The 13,792-nt window shown below is 40.0% G+C and overlaps 1 protein-coding gene and 1 long non-coding RNA gene across 6 annotated transcripts in view; one reads left to right on the top strand and one right to left on the bottom strand.

The window, feature by feature from the left end:
- Nucleotides 1-13,792, top strand: part of LOC124246512 (uncharacterized) — a 37,230-nt gene that overhangs the window by 6,709 nt on the left and 16,729 nt on the right. For 2 of the 3 annotated variants that reach the window (XR_006890519.1, XR_006890520.1), the window contains exon 2: nucleotides 10,587-10,812. This is a non-coding gene — a long non-coding RNA (uncharacterized LOC124246512). Of the gene's footprint in view, nucleotides 1-10,586; nucleotides 11,986-13,792 lie in introns of those variants that run through there. The other variant, XR_006890518.1, reaches the window with a different exon arrangement.
- PPIL6 (peptidylprolyl isomerase like 6) overlaps nucleotides 178-13,792 on the bottom strand; it is a 30,664-nt gene continuing 17,049 nt past the window's right edge. For 2 of the 3 annotated variants that reach the window (XM_046674691.1, XM_046674693.1), the window contains exons 7-8: nucleotides 5,048-5,183; nucleotides 178-1,118 (exon numbers count right to left, since the gene is read on the bottom strand). In XM_046674691.1, the coding sequence (XP_046530647.1) occupies nucleotides 1,007-1,118; nucleotides 5,048-5,183 (248 nt within the window). In that variant the 3' untranslated portion in view covers nucleotides 178-1,006. The remainder of the gene's footprint in view (nucleotides 1,119-5,047; nucleotides 5,184-13,792) is intronic. The other variant, XM_046674692.1, reaches the window with a different exon arrangement.

Raw genomic sequence — 13,792 nt, 5'->3', positions numbered from 1 at the left:
CTGGATCCCAATAACCTCTCAGGAGTCAGCCACCATGGGGACTGAAACCCAAGCCATTGGTTTTCATATGGTTGGTATGAATCAGAGACAAGCATTCTATTCCTGTCACAGAAAAACATCCAAAGTGTACAGTCATGCACCCATAACGATGTTTCAGTCAACGACAGACCCCATGTGCGATGGTGGTCCCATAAGATCAGTACCACAGCCTAGGTCTGCAGCAGACTATACCATCTAGGTTTGTGTACGTGCACGCTATCGTGTTCGCACAGTGACAAAATCACCTAATCATGCATTTCTCAGAACATAGCCCCCTCCTTAAGCACATGACTATATACCCTTTTTTGAATGCTACATATAAACAATGAAATCTTACAATGAATTTTCTTCTGTTGCTTCTCTCCTATTTGGTTATTTACCACGTTTCTCACGGCAGAAATGTAGTTACAAACAACAACATAAATTCTATTACAAACGTTTTAGGATTCAAAGGCCATTAGGTACTGCAGCTAAATTAAGAATGGTTTTGGCTACAGGTAACAAAATACTCAACCAACAGTAACATAAACAGGGATCTGTTTGTCTCATACAGTAAGAAGGCCGGAGACAGACGGTGGGTGCTGGTATTGGTTCTGCAGCTCAGGTTGGTGCTGACATGCCTGCAGTTATCTTGGCCTTTCCTTCATGGCTGTAGCCTCTGCATTCAAGATTGCATGAAGGGGAAGGGACAGGACCACTGGCATTCTTCTCCTGTCTCACTGGCCAGAGGGGTACCCTCTGGTCATTCCTGGCTGCAAAAGAGGCTGGGAAATTGAGTATTTTGCTTTTATAGTCTCTATAGCAGAGGCAAGAAAGGAAAATGGGGAGGGATTGGGTGTTGCGTGAGCCAACCTACAGCATCTGCCACAGTTTTCAAACTAATTTTTATCAAGCGTTGTTTAATTAAATCTAGAAACAGCTGATCAGACACGTAATAATAAATTGTCAGAAAATATTCATGTGAAAATCAGGTATACAGATCTCCACTGTCAATAATTATACATTGTTGTCTTGGTCTTTCATTCTCTGTTGGAACCAATTCCAGTTGTTGAAGAACTTCTGTTCCTTCAATCAATTGCCTATATAGGAGAAAAAATGGAAAATTTAGAGAGTCATAAATGTTCACATCTAGCTTACATTTCTAAATTGATTCCTACCTAGCTTAGCTAAGGCTATTTCCTACAAATTAAATTAACATCAGTCATAAATATCTTAAATATCTAGCGGTGTCCTTTGTCATGCTTCCCCCACGTCTTCCCTGGGACCCTTCCAATCTGTTATCCTGATGGCAGAGAGATCTTTTAAAAATGCAAATCTGATGTCACTTCCCTGCTTAAACACTTCAATAATTTCCCTATTATCCTTATGATAAAGACCAAAAATCTCTAATGACCTATCACGGCGGGCTTCCCCACTCCCCTCCAGGGCTGTCCTGCGGCATGCTCCCCTTGCTTGCTCTGCTCGGGCCAGCCTGGCTTTCAGTACCTCAGAGGCCCCATATGCCCTGCCTGCCACAGCTGTCTCTGTCTCCTTTGCTCTTGCCAGCCACTACCCCTTGGCCTGGGAGCCTCCTGGACTTCCTTCAGATCTTAGCTCAGTCATCACTTCCTCAGGGAAGTTTCCCAGACCCCACTGCTTATGTCAGGTTCCCCTCTCCTTTATTGGAGTTAGGGTTAAATTTGACTTTTATTTGTATGCTGCTTTGATTGATTTTGGATTCTCCCATGAGGGCAGGGGTCATGCTTGTGCTCAGTGCTCAGTGCCTAGCACGATGACTGGGACATACCCACTGAACACATTAATCTTAATATGAAATATAACTTGCCCATCATGAACTTATAAGGTCTCCTATATCCTCCTTTTTGTATTCTCTGTCTTGGTGAATAGCATCAACCATCCAACCAGTTGCAAAATCTAGGAGCTTCTTTAGACTTTCGCTGCCCAAGGTAGTAGTCACTAGTCACATATGGCTATTTAAATTTAATTAAAATTAAATAAAATTCAGTTCCTCAGTTGCACTAGCCACATTTCAAGTGCTCAATGGCCACATGTGGCTAGTGGCTATCACTGTGGGTAGCACAGATTATATTTCCATAACTGTGGAAAGTTCTATTAGATGCCACTGCTCTCGACTCTTCCCATGACCTCACCACCAGCATCTAAATAGTCATAAAATCCTGTTGAATCTAACTTCCAAATATCTCTTGAATTTGTCCCTTTAGCCCCTGCTCATCTGTACTGCTAGTGCCTTAGACCAGGACTTCATTTATAGCCTACTATTACCATCACTTGTTAACTGGCCTTTCCACCTTCATTTTCATCCTTTGTCAATTCAGTCCTAGCTTCTGCTAAAAAGAGATTTTTTCAGAGTGAGAACCTAGTCATGTTGCTCCCAATTTAAAGTTCTTCCATGGCTTCCCATTCCCTTTGGGTTGGGGGTCCACGCTCAGCAGCATGGCACCCACAGCCCTTTGGGCCCTGGGCCCTGGCCAGCTCTTCTTCTTCAGCCTCCATTCTCTCCATTCTCCCCTGGGCACTAAGCTCTAGCCAGACCAAATGACTTATAGATAAGATGCTCTTCTTAGTCTTTTTTTTCTCCTTCTTCTCCCCAAAGCCCCCGGGGTACATAGCTGTATATTCTAGCTGTAGGTCCTTTTAGTTCTGCTATGTGGGATGCCAGCTCAGCATGGCTTGATGAACGGTGCTAGGTCTGCACCCAGGATCCAAACTGGCGAATCCCTGGGCCGCCAAAGCAGAGCCTGCGAACTTACCGACTCGGCCACGGGGCCCGCCCCACTCTTCTTACTCTTTAGGGCCTCTCTGCAAACGCTCTTCACTCTTCCTAAAATTTACTTTACTCATTTTCATTTCCAACCTTCTCTAGCCTGCTAACTTCTACTTGACTTTCATCTCACCTTTTCATGAAGTTTTCCAAGACCCCTCCCCTCTTTAGGGGTCCCTTATAATGAAATTAATTTCCTCCACCACTATCCCCAACATATACCCTTTGTGCCTATGTATATATGAATGGAGATTGTATGGCTTATATTTTGATGTTCTTTCCCTATGAAACCACTGAGCAAGGCCATCAACAAGACTGTGGGTCGATGCAGTCTCCCCTGAAGGGCATTCCCATGTCTTCCATCTGAAAAAGGGGCAAGTTCATAGATCGGAAACTAGAGCTGGGAAGGAGCGTCTGTCTCAGATGAGAGGAAATTTTTGTATCTCTCTAGACCCTGCTAACCATGTTTGGGCTTTCAGAAGCTCAGATAAACCTGGAGATGCTCTGAGATGAGAGGGAAGAGAAAGCATCTTCCACTAGAGGCAGCCCTACAGCCGGGAAGGAAGGCGTCCCTGGAGGAGTTAGTTTACATTTGGTCAGATGATCTAGTTACCTATTATGGTATTACCTTTCTGCCTCTCCCCTAGTGTTCTGTAAGGTCTTGTTTCAATATTTCAGCCCAGACTCAGCTGTGATTTGGAGATTTAAGAGAGAAATTGAGATCATACTTGGGCTAGAACAGTAAGAGGTGCAGCGCCTCCCTAAGGCCAGTGTGGTGGTTGACAACAAAAATTGGTGAGAGAGTCCCCTGGAGGAAGGTGAATCACATGGAAAATAGCAGTCCTCAAAAGGGGACCAAGTGCTCCTCCCTCCACCACCGCGGTGTAAGGATCTGTGTTCACTGTTACTGAAGGAGGTGGAGGGTGTTGTCCTCCCCTCTCTCTATTCCCAACACACTCTTCACAGAACTTGCATAGCCCACGTCTCACTGTCTTACAGTTGTTGGTTTTCTAATCACTATATGCTCCCTAAAGGGCAGGAATTGTGCCTCATCACTCTTCCCAGGACTGAGCACCATGACTGGCATATTGTAGGTGCCTAATAAAATGCTGGTTGAATGAATGAGTTAAGAGGCTAGCAGAAGTGAAGGCTGAAAAAAGATGGGCCAGACAGTGAAGGACCTGGAATGCCATTCTGACTTCAGGCTCTGCATCTGGGTGGAGGTGGTGAAGGAGGCATTAAATGTGTTAAAGTCGTCATGTCTGTGTTTGCAAAAGGGACCTTTTGGAAAGATAGAAAGGAAACTGTGAGGGTTATTTGGATTTAAAAATAATTGAAGAAGGCATTTTCAAAATCAGAATACAGCTTATTAGGACCAGGGAAAATGGGAGATAACACATTATTTTAGATTATGCATCTATTAACACAAAATCATCTCTTTAAAGAAATATCCTTCGGATGAAAATATAATTTCTGTTTTTTCAACCTGGAAATATCACCTGCATTACACTGAAGGAATAATTATGGTTAAAATTAACACTGGCATGAAATTTCTTCATGGGATGAAGAGTCAATAATTATCCCTATGGAGTGGCTGGAATATTCTAATACTTATGCAGAGAAGTTCTAACACTTTACATCATTTCAGAGGAGACAAAGTAAGCTTCAACTTATATTCACTTCAGTAATTAAGTAGAGATATGAAACACTGGAGTGGTGAAAAGTATATTCATCATCCATTTTAGGCCCACATGCTAATAATAATTACCTGAGATATTTCCTTATTTTAAATTGTTCAGTAAAAAAAAAAAATTACTTGTAACTTGCATAGTTTTTATCTGTCTCTTCACAATGTTCATGGACAATTACTTAAATAACTTTGCCTCACTTCTGCATCTAAAGATATATACATTATTAAGCTATAGTATTATTCATAGTAATTAAGAATTGATAATATCCTTGAGGCTGAAGATAGAAGGATGGATGGATGGATGGATGGAAAGACAAAACATTATAATGGCCTAGATGGTTTCTGTGTTTTTTTATAGATGGCAAACTTCTTACAAAATACTTATTTCTAAAAATGTTTGTCTATGTTTGAATTACTTTTGCTTTTGAATTCTATCTTGAGTTACCCATAAACTATGTACAATACTTATCCAAATCTTTTTGAACCACATTTTTACATATATGAATATTATATAGACAAACTTAAAGTGCACATACCCAAAAGCCACATATTTTCTATCTAGATAGGGAGTTGGTTGTAGTGTGATGTAGAATTGTGACCCATTGCTGTGACGGCCTTTGTTGACCATTCCAAGAACTCCCCTTTTATTATGAGGAATTGTAAAGTTTTCATCTAGAAAAGACAATAAACAGTAGGTCATTAAAATATTTCTATTATGTCCATTTATTGTAACACATAAAGCACAAGCAGAACCCTTGACAACAAGGGTTCTCAATCATATTTATCAATACATTCCAAATTGTAAATATTCTATTTGTTTCATATTGCTTTCACTCAAGTGGGTTGTTAAAAAAGATAATCAGTAAAGTCTTAGAACTATTTGAGCATTTACCTTTAGTATATTATTACCATAGCTAAAACCAAGTGTGCTAAGAAAATTAATGATGTATAAGGAAGTACTTCAATAATGTAAAAGGAAGCACATACTTTGCTTAGGACTAAAGGTCAGCAAACTTTCTCGTGCTGTTTTGGCAGTAGGATTTCATTCAAACTACCAATGTGATCGTTAGAAATGCCTTCTTTGAGAAGGCTCTCATGGACATGACCCTTCCCCTCACAGCATCTTGTATAGACCTCTACTGTAGTCTTCATAAGGCTCTGTGTAATTCTTTCCTCTCTAGCAGGTGAAGGCAGGGACCCTGTCTCATTCTAGCTTTACCCCAGGGCCTTTGAGCACATGACCTGGCATATGTGTGGCCTTAAATGTTAATGGTAAAAGGAAATTAATTTATGCTTGTTTTTTAGTAGTCTTTACATAAATTTTAATCTCAAACTTTATATGGATTGACCAAGATTTTATGGAAAGTGGTTTTTTTTAGTGTAAGGTTAACAAGTGCAAAGAATTGTATGGTGCTTATCAGGCTCCCATTTTCAGGAAGTATTCTTTCCAGCATGGAATCAGATCTGCCTCCAAATTCAAAAGCACAGAGGGAAGAGAAATTCAGTAAAAGTTTTCATTCAATAACTTTCTAAAATTCTGGGAGTAATTGAGATATGAATATTAACTGTCAATAAGATTTTCTTAAACTGCAGTTGCTGAGTATTCTTATTTTAAGTTTCAAAGCTAAGCCAATTAAACAATTAAGCCATATCTGTGGTGGTTACTTTTAGCTTGTTAAACTGCAAACTGAATAAAGACCTCTGAAATCTTATGAAATGCAAATAAAGCATTTTTGTGCAAATAAGTCTCTATAATTACATTGCTGCTCCATATTCATTTCAGGAGAATAGAGAAATAACCCATTAATTTCACTGAAAATCGCATGGAATAGAAATCTGCCCAAAGCAAAGATTCAGAGTTTTAACAAAATGGTATTTGTCTTTGCTCTTAGATATTATGATTAATTTTTCTTAAATTCTCTAAGTAATAGGAAAGAAAATTCATAGAGTTGTAACATTTTTACTAAAAATTCTCTGATTATGGGAGAACTTTTAAAGCAGTTAATCATAATAGCTATTTTAAAGATGCTACCTTTGGGAAAGCCCATGTATAAAACAGATACAATGGCCTAGAGTCCTCATCTCCTGCGGATGCCTCTTTGGCACCCCGTGGACCTCCTTAGAGGCCAATCTGAAAACTGCTGCTTTTATAAAGGGACAGAAATAAAGAATGTTTTTAAAAGGTATAGGTAGTCCCTGACAAATTTAAAATTCGTTGACCTAAAAGAAATGTGTGAAAAATAAATGCCTACGTTGTCGATTCTTTAAGTACAGAATGTTGACGTGGCACTTAAGGACCTGAGGCTGCGCTGCTCCAGGGCAGTGCTGGCAGAATACAGGGAAACCACTGCGTGACTGTGCCACAACCAGGTAAAGCCCTTGGGTGGAATTCAACCTGCCCGCGCCCCTGGCGGCATCCCATTGGGCGGAGGGGTGGGGCTTAGCCATCCCTCCCCTTCCAGTTCTCTCCAGAGTTACTGGTGGGGCCTTTGCCCGGAATACCAAGCTATGGTGGTGACCCTTCCCATGTAAACTTGACATGAGCTGCAGCTAGGACTTCACCAGCTCACTTAGAGAATGAAGTGGACCCCTAGTCATGCCAAGCATATTACCCACTTAAAGATGGGAGCCAGTGGCACAAGAGAGTTCAAAATAAATTTTTTTCTTTAGAGCAGTTTTACTGAAAAATGGCTATCCTAAGAGTATATTTACACTAATAGAGAAGTATTTTTCTGGAAGTAACCATATTAAAATGGAGAATGATGGGGCCAGCCCGGTGGCCAAATGGTTAAGTTTGAGTGCTCTGCTTTGGCGGCCCAGGGTTTCACCAGTTCATATCCTGGGTGCAGACATGGCACCACTCGTCAGGCCACGCTGAGGCGGCGTCCCACATGCCACAACTAGAAGGACCCACAACTAAAATATACAACTATGTACTGGGGGGATTTGGGGAGAACAAAAGAAAAGAAGATTGGTAACAGTTGTTAGCTCAGGTGCCAATATTTAAAAAAAAAAAGGAGAGTGAAAATCCCAGATTTAATTCAACATTTGTTCATTCAACAAATATTTATTGAATGCCGACTGTGTTCCAAGTGGTGTTCTAAGGACCAAATCTTAACACTTTTGAGTTATATAAAAATTTAAATTTAGTCTCACATAGTCTCTTGTCTTCTTTTTTGAAGACAAGAAAAAAACAGACCCTTAAATCAATAACCGTTTTTCCTTTTTCCCCCATAGTATTTGAATGGGATGATTAACTATGATAGATTATTTTCATTTTATCAGGAGCCCTGATAAAACTTTAAACAATCTACAAAAAAAATGTTTTGAAGGAGGAGAAACGGAAAAAATTTTATTGCTGGACAAAATTAGAGAAATTAAAAAAAAACTTTGTGGGCTAGCCCCGTGGCCGAGTGGTTAAGTCCATGCGTTCAGCTTCGGGGCCCAGGATTCAGATCCTGGGTGCACACATGGCACCACTTGTTAGGCCATGTTGAGGCGGCGTCCCACATGCCACAACTAGAAGGACCCCCAGCTAAAATATACAACTGTGTACTGGGGGGATTTGGGGAGAAAAAAGTGACGGAAAAAAAAGAAGAAGATTGGCAACAGTTGTTAGCTCAGGTGCCAATCCCCCCCAAAAAAATGTGAGTGGTGACTAAGTCAGCATAATTAGTAAAAATTTTATTGTAGGTCATGGGAACGGAGACGTGGACTCTCAATAAAGGGTAAAGGGAAGCGAAGGAAGTCTAAAGGCTACCTCTCATGACACTGTCTGTGACTCAGGAGATCTGGCTGCGTCTGCCACTTACAGTAAGATATTTCCTGCTCCGTGGTTAAAACTGCCCCATTTGTAACATACAACATTAAGGGGGAAATGTAACTGTTTGAAATAGAAATCAGAATTTATGTGCTAAAGAAAATCAGTTTCGGAATTTATTCAAAATAAAGCTCATTCTGATGGTTATAATGGAAGCAACTATTACAAGTCTAGGCACACTTGCATTCTTTCTGGTAAAAGTAGAATCAGACAGTTTGGGGTATTTCCATATAATTTTCTAAGGACAGTTAAATCAAGCGGACATATGACCTGAATCCTGCAATACCATTTTTTTAAACCTACTGCTCTAATTTTGTCATCATATTTAAATAATATTCAGCTTTTAACATTCAAATTAGGATTTGAGAAGACAATTTTTTAAAAGTTGTGATTCAAAACAAAGCAAAACAGACTTGCCTCAAAAAAAAATGATTAACCATCTTACAAAACAATCAACTAATTAAAATATATATAATTTATTTCATTCTTTTTAATTCACTGTGTTAAGCTTAATAAAAGTGAGTTTGGTGGTGGTGGTGGTTTGTAGCGAGCCCTGGGTTCTCATTCTGCATCTCATGGAAAGAGAATTCAAGGAGAGAAATGCGGAGGAAGGACTGGCTGGCTGACGTATTAACATTCCACAGAGCGGGGGACAGGAGGGTGGACACCCGTGCCAGAGCTTTTTTGAGTATTAGCCATGCTCTCTCTCTTTCAGTCACTCATCTTTCCTTCTAGAGCATCTCTGCTTGTCACTTGATTGACTACTGAATTTCTAATTCTGCACTGGCAGAGAAAGTGAGTAATAATAAAGTCTTCCCTGAACACACTGGGCCTGCCTAGGCACCAGAGGCCAGCCAGACCTCCATGTGGAGACTAAAGCCCCACAACAGTCTAAGGATGGGAGCAAAGGATACTCAACAGAGGCACCGGGTGTCCAGAGGGGCAGGCGAGAGATGAGATGAGAGATCAGTCCTGTCTGAGAGGGCGCCTCCAAGCACAGAGAGTGTGGGTGATCTGATAATCGCCGTGGGGTGGAGAGGCACAGTGGATTCTCATTAGGGATTCAGGATGCCAGGAAAGCTCCCAAGAACGTCCTTTCCTCGTCTGCAGTGTCTTACTTTAAGACTCAACTCAGGGGCCGGCCCTGTGGCCGAATGGTTAAGTTCGCGTGCTCCCCTTCGGCAGCCCAGGGTTTCGCTGGTTCGGATCCTGAGTGCAGACATGGCACTGCTCATCAGGCCATGTTGGGGCAGCGTCCCACATGCCACAACTAGAAGGACCCACAACTAAAATTGACAACTATGTACTGGGAGGATTTGGGGAGAAAAAGCAAAAAAAGCAAAAAAAAAAAAAAAAAGACAACTCAAAAGTTGCTCTGGGCCCCCGCCCCCAGCTCTCCCAGGCAGTGGTTCTTTCTTTGCCCACAGCACTCAGTTCTTCTTCTGTGGCAGCAATGGGTGCAGTGCCCGTAGCTTATCTGTTTAAACACTTGTCTGCATCCTTGAGGGTAGAAACTTTGTCACATCATCTTTCTTTCCTAAGGTCCTGGCACCACGTAGGAGTTTAACGTGTTATGAATAAATAAATGAATGGTGCCACTTGCATGATTTCATTTGATAAAGCTATCGCCACATGAATTTAGAAGGAAACCACCTTTTACTTTTTTCCCCTTGACTCTGACCATTGGTTCAGTATGACGGGTTTTTTTTTTTTAATAAAGACACCAAAAGCCACAGAAAACTAATGTATAGTTAAAGAGTTATTATAAGGCAAACACCCTTTTAACCACCACTCAGGCCAAGAAAAAGAACTTGGTCAGCCTCCCCTGAAGTCCCTTGTCCAGTCCCCCCACCCCCGCCCCAAAAGTAGCCGTTCCCCTGTCTTCTGCAAAGTCCCGGACCTAATGTTTCCTGACAGCTTTCCCATCCGAGTGTGCAGCCCCAGGCACTGGAGCTTAGTCTTTCCATTTTAAGACTTGTTACGCCTTTTAAATGTCTTTTAATCTACAGTTCTACCTCTGTCCCTTTCTTTTCTCTACACTTTATCTGTTAATGAACCTGAGCTATTTAACCTCTAGAATTTCTCCCAGCCTGGATTTGGGGATTGCACACACATGGTGCAGTTCAATGTTTCTCTGTTCTCTTTCCTGTCAGTTCTGCTACAATACTCCCGTGAAAATGCAAATTTGTTTCACCTTGATTGATATGTTTGGGAACAACTTGAACATAATGAATTTCATCCCTGCTTACGTGCAGTTTCCTCCAGGAGAAACACCAGGTGACGTAGAAAGCTGCACCCAGCTGAGCTGAGCTGACCTCAGGCATCTACCAGCTACCTCAGGTCTCCGCTTATGGACCACATCAACCCACATCTGCTGTTACAACTTGCCTCCAATTTCAGAGAAGCCTCCTGCGACTCCAAATCACTCACCAGCTGCAACTCTTCCCACGCCACCTCCACAAACGTCTGGGAGTTTTCAAGGTCAAGTGCCTTATTTATTATAGTATTTATATGCTTCTTGACCATATATGTAATATATATAAAACTGCATTACTGTTTTTATTAGGTTGCTATCTTAATCACTGAGGAAGTTTTTTCATCTCATTTTTGCCATAAGTCCTGTGGTTTTTATTGCATGACTTCATATAGTGCAGAGGTCTTTAAGACCACATTATAGCAGAACTGGTTGTATTTCTTGCAAATTGGCAGTAATCAGACTCGTTTCTCTCCCTTTGGTAACATGTTCTTTCAACAGAAGGCTCTTAATATCTGGTTGTCTCTGTTTTGAGCAGTTAGCAGATACCGATGCAGCAAATGTCTGGATCCATTATTTCACTGGGGGCAGCATAATGGTGATATTCTAATTCTGTTTTTTCCTTTTCATTATTAATTGGAATACTTTTATAATGAGATGTTTCCCCTTATCTACAAGTTGGTACAGTTGATATAGGAAAGGCAAGATAAATGCTTGATTCTTTCCCTATATTTATCAGTTTTCAAGATGATTAATTTGTTTCCTATCATTTCCCCAAATGTAAGCAATTAGGCTTTATTTTATAATGTAATATCATAAACTCATGGATTTAAAATATTTGTTGGGTTTCAGTCATCTGCAATTACTACTCAAATTACTCTATCTTTGGCTGGTGAGAGCCTCTTAAAATTGGCTCCTGAGGCCTTTGACATGACCCTAGTATATCTTTTATAGGGCTCTTGGCTGGCTGATGATAGCATGACTACATATGGGGTTCCAGGCTCATTTTGTAATTTTCTGTCCTAGAACTGAAATCTGCCGTTTTTCCCAAAAGCCTTGTTTCTTTAAGTGAGAAACGACATTTCAAAACAACAATCTAAAGCTAGGGATGTATATCACTACTGGGTTGGTTGTTGTTTGTAGAGCAATTCAGTGGATGAAGCTATATATATATATAAATATGATATTTCTTGAGTTTAAAGTATTTCGAATTCAGGGCTATGGGATATTGTACTTATTAGCCTCTATCATATTTCATGTGTATCTCCTTTATTCCACATTAAAAATCATGATTCTTGGGGGCCGGCCTGGTGGCACAGCGGTCAAGTGCGCACGTTCCACTTCGGCAGCCCAAGGACTGCTTGTTTGGATCCCAGGTGCGGACATGGCACCGCTTGGCAAGCCATGCTGTGGTAGGCATCCCATGTATAAAGTGGAGGAAGATGGGCATGGATGTTAGCTCAGGGCCAGTGTTTCTTAGCAAAAAGAGGAGCATTGGCAGTAGTTAGCTCAGGGCTAATCTTCCTCAAAAAAAAAAAATCCTGATTCTCAAGGACACAGGAAATGATGAAATGAGAATATTCCACACTTACTTACTTTTTCCCATATTACATATACAAATCTCAGAATAACAATATTAATAATGCCATCACAGTATTATTATTGGAAATAGTTTAAAAATTTTTTGTACATATTCTCCCCATTTTAAAAAATTTTTCAAATAGTTTTTAAAAGTTTTTTAAAATTCACTTTTAAAATAGTTAGACTAAGCTTATATATAATCATTATATATCATACTCTCATCTTTTTAATCCTCATTAAATTTTAGTTTGACGAGTCACTATATGATTAACACCCCCAGCCCTTACGTCAAGGTCTCTTTTGTAATGTGTTTGTGTGAAGCTCATTCTACAGCTGATTGCTCAGGAAGGGCTTGTGGCAACGCTATTCCGTGAAGCTTCACATGTTGATAACTCTGTGTGCCCTTTATAATTCAGATTCGGTTTGGCTGGATACAAAATCTCACATTTCCTTTCCTTGAGCATCATAAATATATTACTCCCTTTTTTCCTGGCACAAGAATATGATGATAATCTACTTTTCTTTCCTTTATAAATCACTTGCTCTTTTTGCCTAGCTACCCAAAGAATTTTTTCTTTTTCTTTAATGTCCAGTAATGTTACTAAAATACGTCTTGGTGTTAGTTGTTCTAGTTCAATATTGTCAGCAGTGTGGTCTCTCAACAAGCAGTTTCAAGTTTTTATACATACATTTTTACTTGAGGTATAAACATACAATTAAAATGCATATATCCTAGAGGTTCAGTTCGATACATTCTGACAACTGTGTACAGTTGTGTTAACTGAAAATCAAATATAGAATATCAAATCCTTTTTTATTTCAGGAAAGTTTTTCTCAATTATAGTTCTTAGTATTTGTTCCATTCCTTTGCATTCATTTGATTCCTTAGGAACACTTATCATCCATATGTTGGATCTTGTCTTTATATCTTTAAAATTTGCCACTTTCTTGTAAATCTTTTTTATCTTATTTTTGGTTTTTAAAAATTTCCTCTCTCTACCCTCTACTTTTTTAAAGACATATATCTATTGTATTTATTTGGTCTTGTGTTCTTTCTAGTTGTTCATTTCTGAAATTTTCTTTTATTGTTAATTTTTTCCTTAGTTCTGTAACCTCATGTCTAAGTTTTTCTAATTCTGATTTAGGAATTCTCTATCTTGTATCAAAATGTCTTATCATTTTCTTACCGTCTTTAAGCCCGTTGTGAAATCCTCAGTTTCCGTCTGTTCTGTGAGCCTGTCTTTCTAGTGTGCTTTCACTGTCTGGAGTGATGTTACTCTGCTCCATATTCTCTTTCTTCTTCTAACGACCATGAAACATTTTGCTGCTTATTTTTATGTAAAAATTAGTTTTCCTGAATGTTTAGGAGGAAGTGTGGCTTTAGAAGGAAGGTAGCTTTTCTAAGGTCACACAGCCCCCTCTTGTGCCGTTTTCATGTAGTGTTCACCAGTATGGCAGCTTGCTTTCTGAGATTTCCTGGCTCTGTTCCCATTCCTTCTTTATCACTGTCATCCCTATATCCTGCCTAATTTTGATTCCATTGCCAGCAATTCCTCCTCAGCGGGCCTGTCCTGGAAGAGAGCGCTTTCACATCAGTTTTGAGTTCACAGAGGTCAGACTGCTCCA

The sequence above is a fragment of the Equus quagga genome, chromosome 11 (assembly GCF_021613505.1).
Source record: "Equus quagga isolate Etosha38 chromosome 11, UCLA_HA_Equagga_1.0, whole genome shotgun sequence".
Classification (NCBI taxonomy): Eukaryota; Metazoa; Chordata; class Mammalia; order Perissodactyla; family Equidae; genus Equus; species Equus quagga.
Note: the sequence above shows the minus strand (reverse complement) of the source record. Positions and strands in the feature narration are given on the sequence as shown.